The sequence below is a fragment of the Nannobrachium achirus genome, assembly GCF_963921795.1.
Source record: "Nannobrachium achirus genome assembly, chromosome: 17".
Taxonomy (NCBI): domain Eukaryota; kingdom Metazoa; phylum Chordata; class Actinopteri; order Myctophiformes; family Myctophidae; genus Nannobrachium; species Nannobrachium achirus.
The window spans coordinates 14,817,267-14,840,666 of record NC_137824.1 but is presented as its reverse complement, the minus strand read 5'-3'; the positions used below and the strand labels follow the sequence as shown (position 1 = coordinate 14,840,666).

General features: G+C 43.5%; 1 protein-coding gene across 6 annotated transcripts in view; it reads right to left on the bottom strand.

The window, feature by feature from the left end:
• Positions 1 to 23,400, bottom strand: part of LOC308302119 (UDP-N-acetylglucosamine--peptide N-acetylglucosaminyltransferase 110 kDa subunit) — a 33,442-nt gene continuing 10,042 nt past the window's right edge. For 2 of the 6 annotated variants that reach the window (XM_080746321.1, XM_080746319.1), the window contains exons 7-22: positions 20,264 to 20,459; positions 18,829 to 18,987; positions 18,014 to 18,114; positions 15,681 to 15,834; positions 14,930 to 15,031; positions 14,022 to 14,219; positions 13,090 to 13,248; positions 12,358 to 12,447; positions 12,118 to 12,243; positions 10,055 to 10,225; positions 9,414 to 9,530; positions 8,296 to 8,466; positions 6,929 to 7,081; positions 5,746 to 5,998; positions 2,629 to 2,752; positions 1 to 1,500 (exon numbers count right to left, since the gene is read on the bottom strand). In XM_080746321.1, the coding sequence (XP_080602447.1) occupies positions 1,314 to 1,500; positions 2,629 to 2,752; positions 5,746 to 5,998; positions 6,929 to 7,081; positions 8,296 to 8,466; positions 9,414 to 9,530; positions 10,055 to 10,225; positions 12,118 to 12,243; positions 12,358 to 12,447; positions 13,090 to 13,248; positions 14,022 to 14,219; positions 14,930 to 15,031; positions 15,681 to 15,834; positions 18,014 to 18,114; positions 18,829 to 18,987; positions 20,264 to 20,459 (2,461 nt within the window). In that variant the 3' untranslated portion in view covers positions 1 to 1,313. The remainder of the gene's footprint in view (positions 1,501 to 2,628; positions 2,753 to 5,745; positions 5,999 to 6,928; positions 7,082 to 8,295; positions 8,467 to 9,413; positions 9,531 to 10,054; positions 10,226 to 12,117; positions 12,244 to 12,357; positions 12,448 to 13,089; positions 13,249 to 14,021; positions 14,220 to 14,929; positions 15,032 to 15,680; positions 15,835 to 18,013; positions 18,115 to 18,828; positions 18,988 to 20,263; positions 20,460 to 23,400) is intronic. The other 4 variants (XM_080746322.1, XM_080746320.1, XM_080746318.1 and 1 more) reach the window with 3 other exon arrangements.

The following is a 23,400-nucleotide window of genomic DNA, read 5'->3' as shown; positions in this document are numbered from 1 at the left end:
TTTACTTTTTATTCAGATTTAGTCAGGGTCTTGCAGTATCATTGACAGCATACAGTTAAGAGGATACAAAACAAAAAAAAACGCTTAGAAAATACTTACCTAGGCCGTTCCTGGTTCGAGAGATAAAAATAAATGTATATGGATTCATGATAACTTAGTGAAACATGTTAGGCCCATGTCAATGATTACTGACAAGAACCCCCCTGCGTCCTGCTTTGAAGGACAACAGCCATCCAGTATTCTTACATTGACACATGACAAAAAAAAATCCAAAAGTTGGCATATTTGGTGACGGTGAAATAAAACAAAAATGTGGTTGTTCCTCAAATTTTCACGTCTAACTCTCTTGTAGTCAGATCTACCAGTAATAAGCTTTAAGACAAAAATAACGAGCAGCCGCAAACAAATTGTTATCTTTTGTTTTCTTTTTTTTTCATTAAACAAAATGCATAACAAAAGCGGATTAAACTTAAAGTCAAAAAAGTTGCAACATTAATTATCCCTTCGTAGGGAAAACAAAAAACACTCAGAACGAGTTAATCCCAATTATAAGCAAGCAAGACCAGCGACAAGATGGAGGAAGAACATTCTCTCCACAAGATCCAGCAAGGAGTCCCATACGCACAGAGAAAACGGGAGGGGCAAAGAAATAAATCCACCAATAGTTTTCAAGCACTGGATTTGGGCGGGTGGGGGTTGGTTGGTTGGGGTGGATGGTTGGTGGTAGGATGGAGGGGGTGGTGGGGTGCATTCTTTTTCCCTGTCACACACTCAGTACAAGTGTGCTTTAGGAGGAAAAAATTGTCTCAGATGAGAAGAGCATCAGGGTCGCTCGCCATCATCTGGCTTAGAGAGAAACACACGCACACACACTTGACGCCATGATCAACTGGGGGGGCTCAAACACCTGCAGGCTCGTTATCCAATCAGAGTCCTATTTACAGGAGAAACAGAAGTGGGGAGGGCAAGTGGGGGTTGATGAAAGAACAAGCTAGGGGTTCTGATATAGCAGTGGTTCTCAAAGATCCGTTAGGGTTCCTTTGACGTGGTTTTCCGAATGGACCCATTACTGGTCTTTAACGCTGAGAGTGTACAAATGGAAACCAAATGGTCCCATAAGGGTTCATTTGGTTTCATTTGTACGCCTCTCACAAGTTATTGTCATTGTGGTCATTGAAATTAAAACGGTTTGAGAACCACTATGATGTGTAGGATGAGAATATGGAGGGTGGGAGAAGAAGGGCTTGGTTGGGGTTTGGTGAGATGGGGTCTGGAGGAGGACAAGCGTGTTGGTTGGTTGGTTGGTGTTTCTTTCAGGCGCTGTTCTCGCCGGCCTCCGCTGGCGGGTGGAGGTTGATCAGGTGCTCTGGTTTGCCTCCGTTGGCGTGGTGCTCCCACATCTGCAGGTAGAGCTTCTCCAGCTCCATGGAGTACAGCTTGGTGTTGAACAGCGGGCTGCAGATTCGCTGCTTCCACACGCGGGATCGCACCATTTTCAGACTGTTCACAAGGTGAGGGGGGGAAAAAACAGGCGGTCAGTTTAACCCATTTAGGCCTAGGATTATTGACTGCTTTAACTATTGAAAAATAGCAGATATACAAGCTCACAGCGCGGCACCGAGTGCAGCGCTGCGAGCTTGTAGATCTGCTATTTTTGAAAAATCATGATTTATTTTACAAGTCTTTGAATATATCTACTTAAAAGAGAATATTTGTAAATCAAATATTTGCTTCTGGGTGGTCCCTGGAACAACGTATTTTGAGATGGGGGTCCGTGGCCAAATACCTGTAATTTTGGGGGTCCTTGACATGAAAATGTTTGAGAACCGCATGATTTAGAGGAAGGATTTAGAAGTCGGGTCAAAGATCGGGTCAAGATATTCAAAGACTTGCACTCATTTTCACGATTTTTCAAAAATAGCAGATCTACAAGCTCGCAGCGCGGCACTCGGTGCCGCGCTGTGAGCTTGTATATCTGCTATTTTCTAAAGTTAAAGCATAAAATAATGGTTAAAGTGGTTAAAATCTAACGCGACTCGGGCGCGTTCCAGGTATTTGAGAGTTAAAAGGGTCATACTTTTATTGATTAAATAATTGACTACTTTGTTTTTAGGATTATTTACCATTTTGTATTCAGTTATTTTGCAAATGTTTATATGGTCTGAATCACACAGATTAACTGAATTCACATATATTACTTGCAGGGTTGAGGGCTTGACATAAAGGCTTGTCCTGTTGTCCAAGAAAAGTAATAAATCCTCCCGGACAAGCTCATTAAAAATGGACTTGTCTGTTGGACAAGTGGCTCTTGGTTTCACTTTCTCTGATTTCCTAGCAGCTTTGTGCTGCAAGCAGATTATGGACTGCCCATACTATGGAGTGGAGAGAGCAAGGGGAGTCGTTAGCTGTCCTTTTGTTATTTATTCTATTTCAATGTCTGACTCCTATGCATGCATTTAAGAAAGAAATAACTGTGAAATGTCTCATTTTGTGACTTTTGTGCCCGGACAAGCGAATGGGAAATGTACCTGTCCAAAGGACAAGTGCCTCAAAAAGTTAATGTCAAGCCCTGGCCTGAATAACAGAAACAAATCAACAGGTTAATCGATAAGAGAAGCTTGTACGTACTATTCCATGTCGGAGCCTAGTTTGACGGCCACGTCCTCGTATTCCTGTCGAGTGTGAGCGATGAGCTCTGGACAGCCCAGACACATGAGCTGTGAGGCTGCCACGCGGGAGGCCAGGGTCTCACCTGGAAAGAAAACAAAGACATTACTTCAACGGTTAGAAACTTGCGATGGATTTCACACCAAGCAGCACAAATTAACAAGCTTATCAATGATCCCTTCTGGCCATTTGCTGGGTTCCACAACTTGAGCCATCATTACATGGGGACTGCCCATAAGCCTGACATCTCGTGGCTACGCGTGTGGTTACGAGTATGGTTAGTAATGGGGCGAGTCGGACCAATGCACCATCAGAGAAAAGCGCCGTCGGTACAATGACACGGCACTCGTTACGTTCCCCATAATACAATTCAGCAGTTCCCAAACATTTTAGCCCGAGACTCAAAAGAGAAACTTGGTGTCACTTTCTATCCGGAAGACAAATGTACAATTACAAAATCACATGAAAATAGCTGATCTTCAAGGTCACACTCCGTCTGTTCTTGACACGTTGTGAGCTTGTAGATCATCACCATTTCTTGAGTTAAAAAAATAGACATTTACTCATGACGCAAAAATGGGAACCATTGTTTCCATTCACACTGATCTAAATACTTAATTCACTTTCTCGCCCAGTGTCCCTTCTAATCTATGTACCTGGCATGGTGACCATGGTATGTTGTTCAAGCTTCCCACACATCTTTACCAATTAATTTCCAAAACTTTTCCAGAATATTTAACCCGATTTCCAGGACTATATAACAATAAGCTCAATAACAAGTCGCTTACTCCTATGCGCAATGCCCAAAGACAGGTAGTGTATGCCAGTGGTTCTCAAACTTTTCAGGCCGTGACCCCCGAAATAATCGTGTTTTAACTGGGGACCCCGGCACCCTGACGAGCACTAAGAGTTGAGGAATTCTGTTTAACACGGTTTCATGGTGAAAATATCAGATCTACATGCTCACAACGCCTCGCGAGGCGTTGTGATCATGTAGATCTGATATTTTCAAAATTTTTGCCTCTAATATTTGACAATTTGGCAAATGTTTCATTTGTCATTTCAGAGGTATTAACCAAATCAATAACCAAAGACAATGCACAGCTAATATTTCCAGGACCCTTGATAAATTCCAAAACTTTTCCAGTACTGAAAAATATTTTTCTAATTTCAAAATATTTCCAGGAATTTCATGACCGTGGGAACACTGGATGTTGGTTCTATCCTAATCTATGTACCTGGCATGGTGACCATGGTATGTTGGTTCTATCCTAGGCTGTGTACCTGGCATAGTGACCATGGTATGTTGGTTCTATCCTAGGCGGTGTACCTGGCATAGTGACCATGGTATGTTGGTTCTATCCTAGGCGGTGTACCTGGCATAGTGACCATGGTATGTTGGTTCTATCCTAGGCTGTGTACCTGGCATGGTGACCATGGTATATTGGTTCTATCCTAAGCTGTGTACCTGGCATAGTGACCATGGTATGTTGGTTCTATCCTAGGCTGTGTACCTGGCATAGTGACCATGGTATGTTGGTTCTATCCTAGGCTGTGTACCTGGCATAGTGACCATGGTATGTTGGTTCTATCCTAGGCTGTGTACCTGGCATAGTGACCATGGTATGTTGGTTCTATCCTAGGCTGTGTACCTGGCATGGTGACCATGGTATGTTGGTTCTATCCTAGGCTGTGTACCTGGCATAGTGACCATGGTATGTTGGTTCTATCCTAGGCTGTGTACCTGGCATAGTGACCATGGTATGTTGGTTCTATCCTAGGCTGTGTACCTGGCATAGTGACCATGGTATGTTGGTTCTATCCTAGGCTGTGTACCTGGCATAGTGACCATGGTATGTTGGTTCTATCCTAGGCTGTGTACCTGGCATGGTGACCATGGTATGTTGGTTCTATCCTAGGCTGTGTACCTGGCATAGTGACCATGGTATGTTGGTTCTATCCTAGGCTGTGTACCTGGCATAGTGACCATGGTATGTTGGTTCTATCCTAGGCTGTGTACCTGGCATGGTGACCATGGTATATTGGTTCTATCCTAGGCTGTGTACCTGGCATAGTGACCATGGTATGTTGGTTCTATCCTAGGCTGTGTACCTGGCATAGTGACCATGGTATGTTGGTTCTATCCTAGGCTGTGTACCTGGCATGGTGACCATGGTATATTGGTTCTATCCTAAGCTGTGTACCTGGCATAGTGACCATGGTATGTTGGTTCTATCCTAGGCTGTGTACCTGGCATAGTGACCATGGTATGTTGGTTCTATCCTAGGCTGTGTACCTGGCATAGTGACCATGGTATGTTGGTTCTATCCTAGGCTGTGTACCTGGCATGGTGACCATGGTATGTTGGTTCTATCCTAGGCTGTGTACCTGGCATAGTGACCATGGTATGTTGGTTCTATCCTAGGCTGTGTACCTGGCATAGTGACCATGGTATGTTGGTTCTATCCTAGGCTGTGTACCTGGCATGGTGACCATGGTATGTTGGTTCTATCCTAGGCTGTGTACCTGGCATAGTGACCATGGTATGTTGGTTCTATCCTAGGCTGTGTACCTGGCATGGTGACCATGGTATATTGGTTCTATCCTAAGCTGTGTACCTGGCATAGTGACCATGGTATGTTGGTTCTATCCTAGGCTGTGTACCTGGCATAGTGACCATGGTATGTTGGTTCTATCCTAGGCTGTGTACCTGGCATGGTGACCATGGTATGTTGGTTCTATCCTAGGCTGTGTACCTGGCATAGTGACCATGGTATATTGGTTCTATCCTAGGCTGTGTACCTGGCATAGTGACCATGGTATGTTGGTTCTATCCTAGGCTGTGTACCTGGCATGGTGACCATGGTATGTTGGTTCTATCCTAGGCTGTGTACCTGGCATAGTGACCATGGTATGTTGGTTCTATCCTAGGCTGTGTACCTGGCATGGTGACCATGGTATGTTGGTTCTATCCTAGGCTGTGTACCTGGCATGGTGACCATGGTATGTTGGTTCTATCCTAGGCTGTGTACCTGGCATGGTGACCATGGTATGTTGGTTCTATCCTAGGCTGTGTACCTGGCATGGTGACCATGGGCGTGCCGGCCCAGAGGACGTCCATGCCCGTGGTGTGGCCGTTGCACAGAGGCGTGTCCAGGCAGACGTCGGCCAGCTGGCCTCGCCTCACGTGCTCCTCCTTGGGCGCCACGGGAGAGAAGATGATCCGGGAGCCGGGGAGGCCGAAGTTGACGGCGTACTGCTGGATGTTGGGCTCTCCCACCGCGGGGAAGCGGAGCAGCCACAACACGCTGTTGGGAACACGCTTGAGGATCTGGAGAAAAGGACAGGATTGCAACAAGAGAGCAATGAGACTGCAGAGTTGAGCATAAACCAAAGCAGAAAACTCAATGGAACTGATTTCAAGCTAAAGTAATAATAAGGTTGCCGTGGGCAGAAACATCCACAGCCACTTGGAATCCTCATAAAAGCACAGGTGTTCCAGTGTTCTTTTCATAACCATTGACATTCCAATCTACAGCATAAAGATTGAATGGGTAAATCTCATCAGATGGGGACCATTGAGACTACATCAAATCCGGTCCGGAGATGTATGTTACAGTTAGTTGGGTAACTCAGTTAGTTTGGGGTAAGAGCGCTCGTTTTGTATTTCACCACACCCCCCTACCACCACCTGGATCAATTCACTTTGATAGTGTGACTAATCAACACATCACCTGTGTAATTCTGTGTATTCATTCTGTGTAGTTCTGCTTAATCAACACTAGATGGTGACAACACAACAACCCACTGTGTGTGGTATGCATACGCTGACGTCATTCGTCCGAGTCCTCTCCTTCCTTGTTGTTTACTATTAGTCTGGCTTAGCTGTAGCCATTAGTTTACTACTAACCCTAACTCTAACCATAACCTCAGTAAAACTATACCTAACCTCCGTGGGGTGAGGCGTTATCGGCGCTATCGTGAGGCTGCCGACGCTCCGTTGTCACCCAGGTGGGCACATCAAAGCGTGTGTATGGATCAAAGCCACCGCCTGCTCCACCTCGCGCCGCTCAATGAGCGCTCCTGTTCTCAATCTAACTGAACCTCAAACTAACCGTGACATATATACATAATGGTGGCCCCACTGTTCTAACCCAGCCTCTAAAGCGCCATTCCTACCAAGCATGATAAAGATGTATCGTTATCTTTATTGTGGCCGGTGGGAATGACGCTTAAGTCTAGTCTATGTAGAGTGACTTACATTAGCCCACATCTGCAGGGTGGGAGGGTCGATCTTGTAGAGCTGGTTGAAGTTGCAGTAGACGATGGAGTCCTCCGGGAGGCCGTACTGGGAGCGGGTCGTGACCACGATGGTGCGAGGCACCTCCTCTCCGGTCGCTGCTTTGTTATTGATCTACAAAGGAGATCCAGAAAAGCAATATTATCCGCCCTTTGTTTCTCCTTCTATTATAATCTCTGATTGAAAATAAAGGGGTCTTTCCCTAAATATTCAATACTGCCAATTCACTGTTCAATATGTAATATCGAGGAAAAGTAGTACATAAAAGGTAGTGAGAAACAAACACTGATGAGTCAGACAGGGCCTAGTGGTCACAAGAGGACGAAAAATAGAATTTGTGGACAGAGTGTGATTAAAGCTTCCCGTATCCATCCTGTGCTGGGCCCCTGAAGAACTGTGAGACAGGTGTCAATCAATCATATTGGTGACAGTGTGTTAGTGAGGTTCAATATAAAACCACCATTGGTCCCACCATTCACCATGAGCTTTGTGTGTTCCCAGTATCCCAGTACACCCCAGTCCACCCACAATACCTGGACAGTCCCATTCACAGACACTACAATGTCTTCTTTTGAAAATATCTGTAAAAGTGTTATGTTGAATAAATGGCTGTTCTTGCTATTGTGCATTTACAAAATGTTTAAACAACAATGATGTTAAAAAGTCTATAACAAGTACTTGCAACCTTTTTTTCCAAAAGATGTTCAGAAATATTCTATAACAAGATCTATTACTATTAGCTCTTAAGGGGTTGACACTAAGGTCTCAGAGGCACTTGCCCAAGTACAGGTCATGTTCTACCTGCCCAAAGTCATGGCCATTTGCCCAAAAAGTAAATCCATTGAATTAATGTTCAATTCAACACAAATCTTTTTGTGCGATAAAGAAAATGTCATACCTCCATTTGTATGCCAAATACCCAACATAGCTATGAATATGACAATGGGTTCACACTTATTTTATATTTTTCAGTGTAGCAACAGTAAAAAAAAGTACATTATAGGTCAACAGTGCTCTTATTTTACATTTCACAGACCAGAAGACAGAGCGATCTGGCCACGGTGAGGTATTTAGACAGATATCTTGTGTGTGTTGTGTTTATAGACTGTTGCGTCCCCTCTGAAATGGGCACTTGCCCGGTTGGGCAACCTGAAAAAAAAAACTCTGCCAGGCCCAAAGTTTTATTTACATGCCAAGGGCAGGTGGGCAACCCTTAGTGTCAACGCCTGATCATCACACACTATTTTGGTTGCTTTTGAAATGCGGTTCGTTAAGGATGTGTTGATGTAATGAATTAATTAGTGTGTGCGATGTGTGTTTCTCCATACCTGCGTCGTAGCCAAGCCGTTGCTGACGGTGAAGCCATTGATGGTGACCTGTATCTGTCCCTGGTTGATCATGTTGATAATGGCCTCGGCTGCTGTGTTCATTGGGATGACGGGCATGGACAGCGCGCCGTTGGTGTCCCCGGACGATTCCTGGTTGTTGTCGCACTTCATCTGGACACAAAGCACAGCAACGTTTCAACTTTAACCCATTTAGGCCTGAACACATTATGACGCAATATTTTATGCTTTAGCTATTGAAAAATAGCAGATATACAAGCTCACAGCGCGGCACCGAGTGCCGCGCTGCGAGCTTGTAGATCTGCTATTTTTGTAAAATCGTGAAAATTAGATTTTTGACCCGATTACATAAGTGTCTTTTGAATCCTTCTAAGATTTTTTGAAAAAACGATGTTTGTATGTCAACAATCTGGCCAGCCATCGTCAAAGAAAAGGTCCTTTTCATTTAACTGGAGCTCAGTTAGTCTGTTCTTGAGAGACTACTATGTCAGTGGTTCTCAAACCTTTTCATGTGAAGGACCCCCAAAATGATATTTATTTGGCCACGGACCCCCATCTCAAAATATCTAGTTCCAGGGACCACCCAGAAGCAAAATTTGAGTTACAAACGTTCGCTTTGAAAATACATATATTCAAAGATTTGCACACATTTTCACGACTTTTTCAAAAATAGCAGATCTACAAGCTCGCAGCGCGGCACTCGGTGCCGCGCTGTGAGCTTGTATATCTGCTATTTTTCACTAGTTAAAGCATTCAATAATTTTAGGCCTAAATGGGTTAAAGGAACACTGACAGAAATGTTTTCAAAGCTCATCTCTGTGTCTTTATTGGTAGAAGTCATGAACAATACATGGTACAGACTAGAGTCTGCCTGTATTGCAGGATGGGACAACAAAGCACCGTGTTCAGAATGAGACAAAAACATTCCTTTTGTTATCAAAAGGGCATTTGCTTTCATCGACGGATGAAGCCGCAGATTAACTACACATCCACGAATGTGACAGTGGTGCATCCCTTCAGCAAGGCTTGGAAATGGTTTATGAAACAAAAAACATATCAAGATTCTTGACGTTTCCCTTCTTCAGGACAGTCCAACTCACCTTAACAACCTTCACGTCTGGCAGACTGTCCAGGAAGGCTTTCAGGTCGATGCCGTTGAGCACGATGCGATTGTCAAAGATGTGTCCGTTAGACTTGAAATCTATCACCGCCTTTTTCTGTTGGGTCACATATGGAAAAAAGAAAAACATTCAGATTAATTCAAAATGTACCACCATTGAGAGCTATTATTAGAAACACAAACATGGCTCAAACATTTGACATTTGAAAGCTGGAGTACTCGACAGCAGCTGAACCGAGAAAGGAGATCAGTAGCCCTGACGACAGGCGAAAATAACAGACCTAAAAGCTCACAACGTGGCGCGATGCGACTCGACGAGAGCTTGTAGATCTGCCATGTTCGGAGAGCGACCCCAATACACGACGGCGTATGATAGATAGTTACCTACTCCTCCCGCGGGGGAAATCCGGGTATCGCAGCCCAACCCAGCTGCTTTTTCTCAGCTTAACCCAGCTGAACCCTATGAGGCAGCCCACAAGGAGCGCAAGGGGGGGGAGCAGTGATAGCTGGAGCGGGGGATCGTACCTGCGACCTCTGGGGTCTCTGGAGTCCTAGGTATGGACACTAACCACTCAGCCATCACTGCTCTAAAATATAAATTAAGCAGGAGTGGTCCCTGACCTTGAGGTGAGGGAACATGTTGGCGTGGTCTCCGATGAAGAAGGTGTGAGGCATGTAGGCCATCTTCTCAGAGTACTGCTCCGCCACGTCGGCCGGCGACGTCTCCTTGTCGGTGATGATGTAATCCATGAAGGGAGCTCCGCTGGTCCCTGGGTAGCCCAGCCACATGGTCTGAAGGACGGGGGGAGACAAAGATTAGATGCATAAAAAGCTAGACACCTCTTCCGCCGTTGGAGTTCATCGGAGCGACTCATAAAACAGGATAGTCGGAAGTGCCGAAGGCACGCTGCCACTCAAGGTGACTACTGTACTGGCCAATCACAGCGTGTCTTTTCCAGGACTTAAAAATTAACAGAGCTTTATTGGCACGTTTCCTCAGCTGTTCTTCCTACAGGGTTCCCACACGTTTTTACCAATTCATTTCCAAAACTTTTCCAGAATATTTAACCCAATTTCCAAGACTATATAACAATAATTCAGCTCAATAACGAGTCGCTTACTCCTATGCGCAATGCCAAAAGACAGGTAGTGTATGCCAGTGGTTCTCAACCTTTTCAGGCCGTGACCCCCGAAATAATCATATTTGAACTGGGAACTCCGGCACCCTGCCGAGCACTAAGAGTTGAGGAATTTTGTATGACACGGTTTTATTGTGAAAATAGCAGATCTACATGCTCACGCGCCTCGCAGCATGTAGATCGGCTATTTTCACACTTTCTCCCTCTAATATTTGACAATTTGGCCAATGTTTAATTTGTCATTTCAGAGGTATACATTTTTTTCCAGGACCTTCCAGGACCCTTGATCAATTTCAAACCTTTTCCAGTACTGGAAAAATATTTTTCTAATTTAAAAATATTTCCAGGAATTTCATGACCGTGGGAACCCTGTTCCTAGCTGCGTACGAAAAGACCTGCCACCACCTGCCTCTGATTTGCCTACCGAACTTCCGTTTCTGTTACGCACGCGGAAGAATTCCGTCAAGAAATGCCTATCCTTTTTCACGAGCCCCAGAGAGCCGGAAGAGGCGTCTACCTTTCTTTCTAAGACTTATCAAAAATCCATCGCTTAGAATTCATTTCAACCGTAAATTCTGGTGAGGCCTCATTCATATGGGTTGAGGGCTTTTATTAGTGGCCCAAAAAAACAACAAAAAAAAGTATTTGTTAGCCTTACATTCAAGTTGCATTCACTTTCTGTAAGGATTTTCTCACGTCAAACAGCAGTTAATGTGAATCAATGGCAGGAGATCGAGGGGGAAATTCCCCAGACACATAAGCAATTTCACTGCCCTTGCAATAATAACCCTCTACCCAAAACAGACAGCTGACCGGATAGTGTCGACCACATCATCAAAACATCTCTACTTTCAATTCCTGCTGGAGGCCTGAGCTGCATTGTCCTCTGACCTCAGCTTCCTGTCTATTCACTCTAAATTTAACTACAAAAGCAGTTAGTTATTCTATCTATAAAACCCCAGTGTAGCAGAACACCTGGGAGAAAACATGACAGAAAAGTACATCATTTCTTGCTTTATGCTGAATTAAAAGGGTCAATATTTTATTTTTGTATCCACTAGAGGGAGCTTGAGTTCATGTGTTCCAACTGAAACCAACTGACATTTATACTGGGGTTGCTACCATAAAACCTGGAAATATCTGTAGGAAATGTTATAAATTATAAATAATGACCTCAAGACAACAGTTTCATATATCTACTACACAAATCGAATTACTTTTAGTGTGTGTGTGTGTGTGTGTGTGTGTGTGTGTGTGTGTGTGTGTGTGTGTGTGTGTGTGTATGCAGTGTGCCCTGAGTTGTAAATATTAGCAGAAAGCAAAGTAACAGGAGAGGCACCACTCGGGTTAAAGCAGCGATCCATAACTTTCATGGCCGCCTAGCCAGGATTTTGAACCTGGTTTGAGAAGTTGTCTTCGTTATAATTAATTTACATGCTCTACCACCTGTGAGTCGGGACTCCCACATGACACGTGAAGCAATTCTACAGATGCATGTATAATCTCACAGCGCTGTCTCACAACCCAACAGGGCATGGACGGTACCTGGATGGGGGCGGGGCGCAGGGCGAACAGCTCGTTGCGCGCTCCTTTGGTGTAGCCGTTCATGTTGACCAGGATGTGGACGCCGTCCTGATGGATACGGTCAGCTGCCTTCCCGTTGCACGGGATCTGAGAGAAGACAAGAGAATAGCACCAAGGGTGAGCGGCGAGTACAGATGGTATAATATAACAAAACTAAAAATCTAAATGAAACGGGTCATGAAAAAGGTGCAAAACAGGTACCTGGGAGAGGTCTGTGAAGTGATGAGCCTCTGCCACCACTTTCACACGGAAGTTGGTGCTGTCGTCAGGGCTGAGGGCGTAGCAGAACACCTGAAGAGAAGACACACACAAATTACTTTCAGTTTTCTCCCTCCTTTTGTCCTCCATTTCATTTTTATTTGGACAATTTGCTTCAACTAAAAAGGGACCATGTTTTATTTGTTTGTATCCACTAGAGGGTGCTTGAGTTGATGTGTTCAACTGAACCAATTACATAACAGTCCTACTGGGTTGCTCCATAAAAGAACGTGGAAATATCAGTAGGAAATGTTGTAAATAATGACCGTTAGATAATGGTATAACATGCCCGAGGCAGCCTGTTTCGTAACTAAGTGAAGTGAAGGGGATGAAGTTGGATGTAAATTTAAGCGAGGAGTAGTTTCAATAAGAGGCAACCCACGGACATATGGTACACTTATACTGTATATGTCACACATATTAACATTTCCTGCCTATATATTTCCAGGCTATGTTATGCCAGACTAACAGTAGAATAGGTGACAGATAAGTGTGTCAGCAAACTCCCTCTAGTGAATTGAAATGACACTTTAACCCATTGAAAACAGGAAAGCGTCGGTGTAATTTTGTCGCCGCTTATGGCATTTTTGAAAGATATTGAAAGAACTACTGGTTTAGAAGGCATTTGTAGAATCGGCCTCAGGTCTTACTGGGTCGAGCACACAAGTCACACACCTCAAACTTCTCAGAGTTGTGCATTCCAGGAATCGACTGCATCAGATGAGAGGTGGGGTGATTGCCGAAGTCGGAGCTGACGTAGCCGATACGCAGACGCCCTCCACTGGCCTTCAGGTCCTTAGGGTGCTCATAGGCGGGCTTATGAAGAGCGTTGATCTGTGGGAAACGGCACAACAGCACCGACCGTTAGGATCCTTAGTTTATCGTTGGAAAAGAAGACTGAACTGGTCTGGCTGTTGGGGTGGTAAACAAAAGACAGGGCCCATAACAGCTTCCCTGGATCACTGACATCATGGTGATAAGGGAGCAGTGGTTTTAGAGATTAGTTTGCAGACACACAGACCCTCTTCTTCCAGACGGCTTGGCCTCCTAGGAGCCACACTGTAGCAATATGACGGTGTGGCTCCTAGCAAGCGAGCAATCTAGAAAAAGGGTCTGTGTCTGTCTGTCTGGGGCTAATCTCACAAACCACTAGACCGACCAGTGCCATGTGCATGCTGCCAATAGCCTATTGGCATAGGCAGCTGAATATGTTTCACACATTGTGATTTTTTTCTTTTTACAAAATACACAAAAAACCTAAATAGTAATTCATGCTGAACCTTAGACCATACCTTTATCCTTGCCAGCTAACCACCCTCCACCACCTAGCCATTAATTATTATTACGCTTGTAGACAACTTTCATTTCTACAAGCGTTATAAATAATTTATGGCTACTCCACCACCCACCGTTATTTCCTACTCAAATAAAAACTATTCAGAGAGAGAGAGAGAGATGAACTCCTCAATCCAGATGCAGAACTGCATCACGTCATTAAATTCCTCCCTTACCAAAGCACGTGCCCTCCCCCCTGCAGGACAGACCCAGCCATCACCAGCCACCTCGGCCTCAGCCCCCAAAATGTAAATGGAATGGTTTGTACTTGCTTTGATCAGTGCGTGTACCTTGTCCAGACAAAGGTTTCCGTGTCGCTCTGCGATGGCCTTGCGGAAGCCGTGAGAGAGGGGGTAGAGCATGCTGTGGTGGGGGTGCACCGAGGGCAGCCGGTTCTTGTCCAGCTGATCTGCCACGATGCTGACCAGCTTCTTCATCCTCTCGTCGTAATCCGTCCAGTCGCAAACGATCTGGAAGCAGAGCGAGGTTTTATCAGTCCCAAGGATGCAACTGAAGTATCATAGTCACGTACATTTTGGGGTTCTTCTTTGTATTATTCAGGGCAATTAATGTACCGTAGACTATAAAATAAACTTAGGGTAATAAAATAAAAGATTATGGTAAATGCTAATCACAAGTTATCTGAACACATCTTTACCCAGCAGTCAAAAACAATAAAATGTTCTTTTAAAATAAGGAACCAAGACAAACATTCATATTTCTTCTTACATGATACATTGATAAACCAGTTGTTTAACCTTTAAGTGAAGGTGCCATGGCATTGGTCCGAAGGTTCATTAGTCTGGAGGTTCATTAGTCCGAATTTGTTAAGAATACTATGCCCAACTCTAACCCTAACCTCAGTAACCCTAACTAAATTCGGACTAATGAACCTTCGGACTTATGGGCAGTCCCCTAAGTGAATCATTATCTGTCAATTAGCCAGTAGCTATGCCCCTCCCAAAAAGCTTTTGTCCAATGCTAGCTTAGAATAACTTCCTGCTTGCCAAGGTTTGCCTTGGCAACAGCCTTGGCATAAGCTGCCGGTTGCTAAGCTAGCATTGGACAAAAGCGTTTAGCGGAGGGGCATAGCTACTGGCTAATTGTCTTGTACGCATGATTTCATAGCCACGTACAATACGCAGAGCAAAAAGGTTTTAACAGATGAAGATAGGGCTACCTGCAGGCAGTGTGCCAAGTTGCAGTAAGCATCAGGGAAGTCTGGCTTGAGTTTCAGGGCTGTGCGGTACGACGCGATGGCTTCTGGGATGTTGCCAGAATCCTGAGAGAAGACGAAAAAGACGTCAGGGAAAATGGCAGGGTCAAAACGAAAAAGCACAAAAAGACAAATGTTTGAATTAATAACAGGGTTCCCACACATTTTTATCAATTAATTTCCAAAACTTTTCCAGAATATTTAACTTTATTTTCAGGACTATATAACAATAATTCAGCTCAATAACAGGTCGCTTACTCCTATGCGCAATGCTCAAAGACAGGTAGTGTATGCCAGTGGTTCTCAACCTTTTCAGGCCGTGACCCCCAAAATAATCATTTTTAACTGGGGGGACCTCGGCACCCTGACGAGCACTAAGAGTTGAGGAATTTTGTATAACACTGTTCTATTGTGAAAATAGCAGATCTACATGCTCACAACGCCTCGCGTTGCGAGGCGTTGTGAGCATGTAGATCGGCTATTTTCACAATTTCGGCCTCTAATATTTGACAATTTGGCCCAGGTTTAATTTGCCATTTCAGAAATATTAACAAAATCAATAACCAAGGACAATGCATAGCTATTTTGCATAGCTATTTTCCAAAACTTTTCCAGTACTGGAAAAATATTTTTCTAATTTCAAGATATTTTCAGGAATATCATGACTGTGGGAACCCTGTAATAATAAAAAAAAGGGTTGTTCACTAATCACTACCTTGTGGATGGAGGCCAGGTTGCTGTGAGCGTCAGCGAAGGCGGGGTTGATCTGGATGGCACGGGTGTAGCACTGCAGGGCTCCCTGCACATCCTGCATTTCCTTCAGAGTGTTGCCCATGTTGGAGTAGGCATCTGCAAACGTGGGGCTGATCCTGCGACCAGAGGAGAGGAAATGCATGTTAATTAACCCATTTAGGGCCTAGAATTATTGAATGCTTTAACCGGTGAAAAATAGCAGATCTACAAGCTCACAGCGCGGCACCGAGTGCCGCGCTGCGAGCTTGTAGATCTGCTATTTTTTGAAAAAGTCATGAAAATGTGTGCAAAATCTTTGAATATATGTATTTTCAAAGCGAACGTTTGTAACTCAAACTTTGCTTCTGGGTGGTCCCTGGATCTAAATATTTTGAGATGGGGGTCTGTGGACAAATACATATCATTTTGGTCCCTCACATGAAGGTTTGAGAACCACTGACATAGTAGTCTCTCAAGAACAGACTAACTGAGCTCCATTTAAAGTTGTACTATGTAACTTTTTTTATAAAACAAATCTTAAAATTCTCCTAACTATTAAATCACAAAAGTTTTAGAAGATCCGCGCCGTGAATTTCAGCCTGTAAAGCCTTCTCTATATGTAAACTGAGATCCTTGCCGTGGACCGGATCTCGCGCCAAAATTGCGTCATCACACTACCGGCCAATCACAGCGAGGGTTATACAACTGCCGGCCAATCACAGCGCATCTTGAAGTGGGGTCGCTATGGCAGCCATATTTGTTGTCGCCCGTTTGTACCATCCCTTCTCTAGGTAATTTCGCCTACCAGGCAGGGTGAAGGAGTCCGTATCTCTGGAATTACTGAACGCACAGGAACAAGGGACCCCTTAAAAGATAGATCTCAGCGAGGTGGAGGCAGACGCGGGGGTCTGAAGGTACGAAAAACGGACGAAAGACGCGGACGCGACCGCGGTTTGCTATAGGGCTAATGACCACTAGTTGGGCAACTTACACAGTATGGCTTTAAGTGAAAAGGACCTTTTCTTTGATGATGGCTAGCCAGATTGCTGACATGGAAACATAGTTTTTTTTTCAAAAAATCTTAGAAAGATTCAAAAGACACTTATAGAACCGGGTCAGAATTATGATTTTCACGATTTTTCAAAAATAGCAGATCTACAAGCTCGCAGTGACTGTGAGCTTGTATATCTGCTATTTTTCAATAGTTAAAGCATAAAATAATGATACACAATAATGTGTACCCGTTCTGAATGGGTTAAATGGAATGCGGTACAATCATAGAATTCACAATCCCAATTATAACCCAATGCCACTCGTGGTTTTTTTGATTAGTAAGAAGAGTTTTGGTTAAAATTGTGGGTTAATCTTGTTGCTAATCACTAGTAGCAACCATGTACGGAAATACAGATCCATCTAAAAATATATATATATTGTGTAAAAAAAGCATTGCAGATGCCATAGCACCCCAAATCATAACTGGCTGTGGAAACTTCCCACTGGACTTCAAGCTACTCTGACAGAAGGTTCAGAAGGTTGACATTTCTCGGTTATAAATCCTTGTTTTGAGTGGTCTCGTGTAATATTGTAATAGTTTGAAATATGGACTGGATATTCATGAGCTGTATGCCATAAAAAAATTGTAACAAAAAAAGTGTTGGAAAAATTAACTGAATGTGCAATGTATCTAGAATAAATGAAAGTTTCAGAAAAATGTACTTTAAAGTTATACTATGTAACTTTTTTTATAAAACATATCTTAAAATTGTCCTAACAATTAAATCGCTAAAGTTTTAGAACCCCCACTCCGTTAATTTCAGCCCCAAAAGCCTCTTCTTTATGTTTTCTACTTAGCCTTGACAGGGGCGGGATTTCGCGGCAAAATGACGTAATCTGCATCATCTGTATACGTTGTGTATACGTTGGCCAATCACATCGCAGATCATACACACATGATACACTAACGGCCAATTACAGTGCATCTTGCGTCTTTTCAGGAAATAGCTTGCTTCAACAGCTTTGTTTACGCTGGTCTAGAAGTCTAGCATGTAGCTCCCCAACCGCTGCTCGTAGAGGCACACGAGAGACCTCGATGGATGCGTCTCGGCGAGGCGGACGCGGTGGTCTGACGGCCCGGTCCGCGGCGAAAAACGGCCGAAAAAAGCAGACGCGACCGCGGTTTACAGACCACTAGTTGAGCAACTTACACAATATAGCTTTAACACAATATTATTTTTTGTTTTTTTTAGATAGATCTGTATTATGATCACCAGTGAGCATCAATGTGTTACCTCCATGTACATAGTTATCATTACTAACCTGATGGCCTCCTTGTAGTGCATGAGGGCCTCCGCGAGTTTCCCTTGCTGTTGCAGGACGCTGGCGAGGTTAGAGTGAGCTGCAGCAAACTCAGGGAAAACCTGATGAAAGGAAAAGGATCCACCAGCCAGTCAACAAAGGTCATCAAGACAAGTGCCAGTTATGGCATGCTGCTCAATACAGGGTTCGCACACATTTTTACCAATTAATTTCCAAAACCTTTCCAGAGTATTTAACCCAATTTCCAGGACAATATAACAATAATTCAGCTCAATAACAGGTCGCTTACTCCTACGTGCAATGCCCAAAGACGGGTAGTGTATGCCAGTGGTTCTCAACCTTTTCAGGCTGTGACCCCCGAAATAATCATATTTTAACTGGGGACCCGGCACCCTGACAAGCACTAAGAATTGAGGAATTTTGTATAACACATATCTATTGTGAAAATAGCCGATCTACATGCTCACAACGCCTCGCAACGCGAGGCGTTGTGAGCATGTAGATCGGCTATTTTCACAATTTCTGCCTCTAATATTTGAGAATTTGGCCAATGTTTAATTTGCTATTTCAGAGGTATTAACAAAATCAATAACCAAAGACAACGCATAGCTATTTTTTCCAGGACCTTCCAGGACCCTTGATCAATTCCAAAACTTTTCCAGTACTGGAAAAATATTTGTCTAATTTCAAAATATTTCCAGGAATTTCATGAACCGTGGGAACCCTGTCAATATGAAAAGGGCAGCTATCTATGATCTAAAAACAGATGACCAAACGGTGACAAACACAACAAAAGTAAAACACTTGTTGCTCACCTCCAGAGCCTTCCTGTAGAGCTCGACGGCCTGCTCGATGTTGCCCTGCTCCCTCTTGATGTTGGCCAGGTTGTTGAGGGAGTCTGCGTGGGTGGGACACAGACGCAGCGCCGTGTTGTAACACTCCTCTGCCTCGGACACCTGTGAAATATGTGTGATCTGCATAAGGTGAAATCCTGTCAATGCGTTAGGCGTAGAACACACACAAACAGGGTAGTACACAGGGGACACTACACAGATTGAGACTTAGTCATGCACCCCTAAAACGGTCCTAACATTCTTCTTAACACATCTGGTGCCAACCCCGAGTTTCCCGAGTTTGTATTGATACCAACGCTGTGCCAACCCCGAGTTTCCCGAGTTTGGGCCGTTTTTGAAAAAAAAAAGAATTTTCAAAAAAAATGTCTTCAAAAATTTTTTTTGGACCTCCAGAAATGTATTAGGCATGATCGCGATCGCGAAATTGCATGTTTAACCCCCATACCAGCCCATTCTTTCAAACATGGCAGCCATGTTTGTTTATCTGACATAATGGCCCATAAATCATGAATGCCTGAACGGATTTCCAAGCGGATTCTTTTGTTTGAAAGCTGTGAACAGCATCTACACACGTGGTGCATCATCTAGGCATGGGCGTGCACTTTTTACACAATTGCACAATTACATGGAAGTCTATGGTAACCATGGCAACGCGAGACATTGAAGAGAAAAAATCATTGCAACATAAGTGTTAATATTCCTTGTCTGCACATATTGGAAAAGCTTGTAAATAATACATCCAGGGGGGAGGATATGCAAAGCAGAGACCCAGTTGTGTACAGTCTCACACACACACACACACACGCACACACACACACACACGACAATCAGAAATACGATTGGCTATACTGTAACCGTACATACATTGGCTCGATACATAGACAGGAATAATGTATATAATGTGTTTTAACAAAATACCTACATAAATTTGTGGTGTGATTAAATAATGATTAGGTGTCTCGGTAAGCTAGGCGAGGCGTTGTGTGCTTGTAGATCTGCTGTTTTCACTGCTTTTGTGCGACGGCCTTGTGTGATTTGCAAAAGAAAGTGCAAATTTGGAGATACGAGATTTCCACCCGACAACGACGATATACTAGTGTTGTTGCTGCTCTTATACCACCATTATTAATGGGGTTGGTGGGGGCCAGACAGTAGCCCCCTGCAGGCCGCAAGGGCCGCCTATTGGGGAACCCTGCTGTATGTCATATGTAACCTGCTGTTCCCAAAAAAAAAAAAAAAAAAAAAAAAAAAAAAAATATATATATATATATATATATATATATATATATATATAAAAAATAGTCAGGCGGTTCTAAAAAAAGCAGCCAGCTGGATGTAATGTGCAGATATGGAGGCCGGCGGCCAGCGCCTGTGAACACGTTTAGTAGCGGCTTACGTTTCCCTTCTCCTTGAGGGCGTTGGCCAGGTTGCAGTAGGCATCGGGGAAGTGCGGCTGCAGCTCGATGGCGCGGCGGTAGGTGTCGATGGCCAGGTCGATGAGGCCCTGCTCGTAGTACACGCAGGCCAGGTTGCCGTGGACCACGGCGTGGTTGGGGCTCAGGCTGAGGGCTCGCAGGTAGCCAGCCACAGCCCTGGAGGGACAGGGAGGAGAGAGAGAGAGGTCAGTGGAAAGAAATTATGAAAAGAAATACAGGACATAGTCAAAAACCATAGCGAAACAACAGCAGCACGTGAAACAAAGTAGTGTCAAATTAAGGTTTCAAACCGTTATGGCCTTTTGTGAACAAGATAATTATGCCGATTGATGTCAGGCCATGACATCGCAGCGCTTCTGCATTCCCTTCACTGGCATTCACCTCGCACCCATTTCAAATTTAACACTGGCGATAGTGACCCACAGGGTAATCACAGTCATTTTCTGTAAAAAGCCATTTTTGTTGAATGTGGGCCAAGAGAGATGTGCTCAGCTATCTTTAATGTTATCCCATTTGATAGCAGGCAGACAGATGGACAACAACCCAGACAAATAGCAGACAAATGTACATTAGTTTGTTTTAGTGTTTGTGTGAAATATGCTAATTGCACAGAATTATTAAAGAGAGAAAATATAGCAAATTGCTTTGATTACAAATTGTGTCATTGACAGAATAGAAATGGAATTCCAAGCTATAAAATAATTCACATCGCACTTGTCTTACGTTATGTCGAAATAAAGCAAATAAAAGAGAGAAGTTATCAAGTAATGTCATTTTATCAACTGGCCCGCAGCCCCTTGACATTTTTGTAATGTGGCCCACTGGTTCAGATGTTTGAGTATCCCTGCTCTATATAATAGCTGGCCAGAATGTGGTAGAGCTTTAAAAAAATAAAAACATTCTCAAATCGTTCATGTGCAATGTTTGAAACCTTTCCAAAATAGACAATCTGACATTCATGCCCATATCCTATAGCAACTGGTCAAGTGTGAAAATGGGAAGAGTTACAGGGTTCCCACACATTTTTACCAATTCATTTCCAAAACCTTTCCAGAATATTTAACCCAATTTCTAGGACTATATAACAATAATTCAGCTCAGTAACAGGTTGCTACTCCTATGCGCAATGCCCAAAGACAGGTAGTGTATGCCAGTGGTTCTCAACCTTTTCAGGCCGTGACCCCCAAAATAATCACGTTTTAACTGGGGACCCGGCACCCTGACGAGGAATTTTGTATAACACGGTTCTATTGTGAAAATAGCTGATCTACATGCTCACAACGCGAGGCGTTGTGAGCATGTAGATCGTCTATTTTCACAATTTCTGCCTCTAATATTTGACAATTTGGCCCATGTTTAATTTGTCATTTCAGAGGTATTAACAAAATCAATAACCAAAGACAATGCATAGCTATTTTTCCAGGACCTTCCAGTACCCTTGATACATTCCAAAACCTTTCTAGTACTGGAAAAATATTTTTCTAATTTCAAAATATTTCCAGGAATTTCATGACTATTTTTTTCTGTTCACTTTTCACACAACTTCCTTTTGCCATCATGTTGACCTGCTCAACCGCTCACCGTGAAGCCTCAAGCAGAAACTCCATTTAACAGGAAAAAACTAAATACAAGACTTCAGCCCGTCTCTCCCATACACACACACGCACGCACGCACGCACGCACGCATTCTTGAGTTGAGGTGCCATCATTTTATGCAGAAGAAATGGCCACGGTTGCTCGAACCCATGTTAAACTTTGCAATTGCTAAATCCTGGAAGGACTGACTAGTAACACAAGTTCCATCACTAAGGATTATGCCACTCTTTAAGTAAGCCATTTTCCGAGTTGTTTGGCACTCTGCTTTGCCTCGTGCCACAACCCTGAAACAGTGGTAAATCAGCCAACAAGCCACGAACCTCGAATGGTAAATTGCTTTTCTACCACTTTTACCATATAAATGAAACACAGTTCTAACTTGCAAGGATCGTTAGTTACAATCATTAATTGTTTCAGTGGGCGGGGTCCATGAGCCAAACTCAAGGTTGTTGTCTGATTTACCACTGTTTTAAACCAATCAGAATCCAGTATTTGAACATGTGACCACAAAAAGTGGTAGAATGCTTGATAGACCACCAGACCATCACCAACAGATCTTGGATAGCAGCAACTAGGGCTGTCACGATTATGACATTTTATATGACGATTAATTTTCACTCAAATAATTGCGATTAACGATTTAATTGTGTTTTTTTCATGGACAATCACATAGCCGGAAATAGCCGATCTACATAGCCGGAAATAGCCGATCTACAAGCTCACAACGCGTCGCATCGCGACGCGTTGTGAGCTTGTAGATCTGCTATTTCCACTATTTTTTACATTAAAAAAATATATATGAAGATTTTTCAACATGGAAACGATTATGACGATTATGAAAAATAATCGCGATTATGTCAAATAATTGCAATTAGACGATTATGTAATAATTGTGACAGCCCTAGCAGCAACAACACATCCCTCTCCATGATGGACAACTTCGCGCCCCACCTCGACAGTCACAAATGTTGGCTGTCCTTTGTGGTCAAAACATGTGTCACTATTTCTTTAGAACCATGCTGAAGGCTTAAGCCTGTTTTTTATTGGTCAGGTCACGTCAGGTGACGGTAACTTGGTACGTGGGAGTCGCCGGGACCGAACAGTGAAATAGAACATAATGACACTCTAAGCAATAATATGAACAGAGACAATGAAAACAAGTTTGGCAGCATTATTAAACAATGTTCTAAGCTGGGGTGTTAGTTGTCACGTATCAATGGCAAAAGGAAGACTTTGCCAAAGAAGAAGGGAGTGTTTCACTGCCTGCATTTAACACAGTGGTTCTCAACCTGTGGGTCGGGACCCTCAGGGGGGGGGGGGGGTCCCCAAATTATTTGGGGGAGTCCCCAGATGATTAACATGCAACATTAATATGCAACATTTCAGTAAACAGTAAACAAACCAACAAAGTTTAAGTGTATAGAGGGTATCTGCACATTTCTAAAGTGACAATTTAAGACTTTGGCCAAATTGTCAAATATTAGAGGCAGAAATTGTGAAA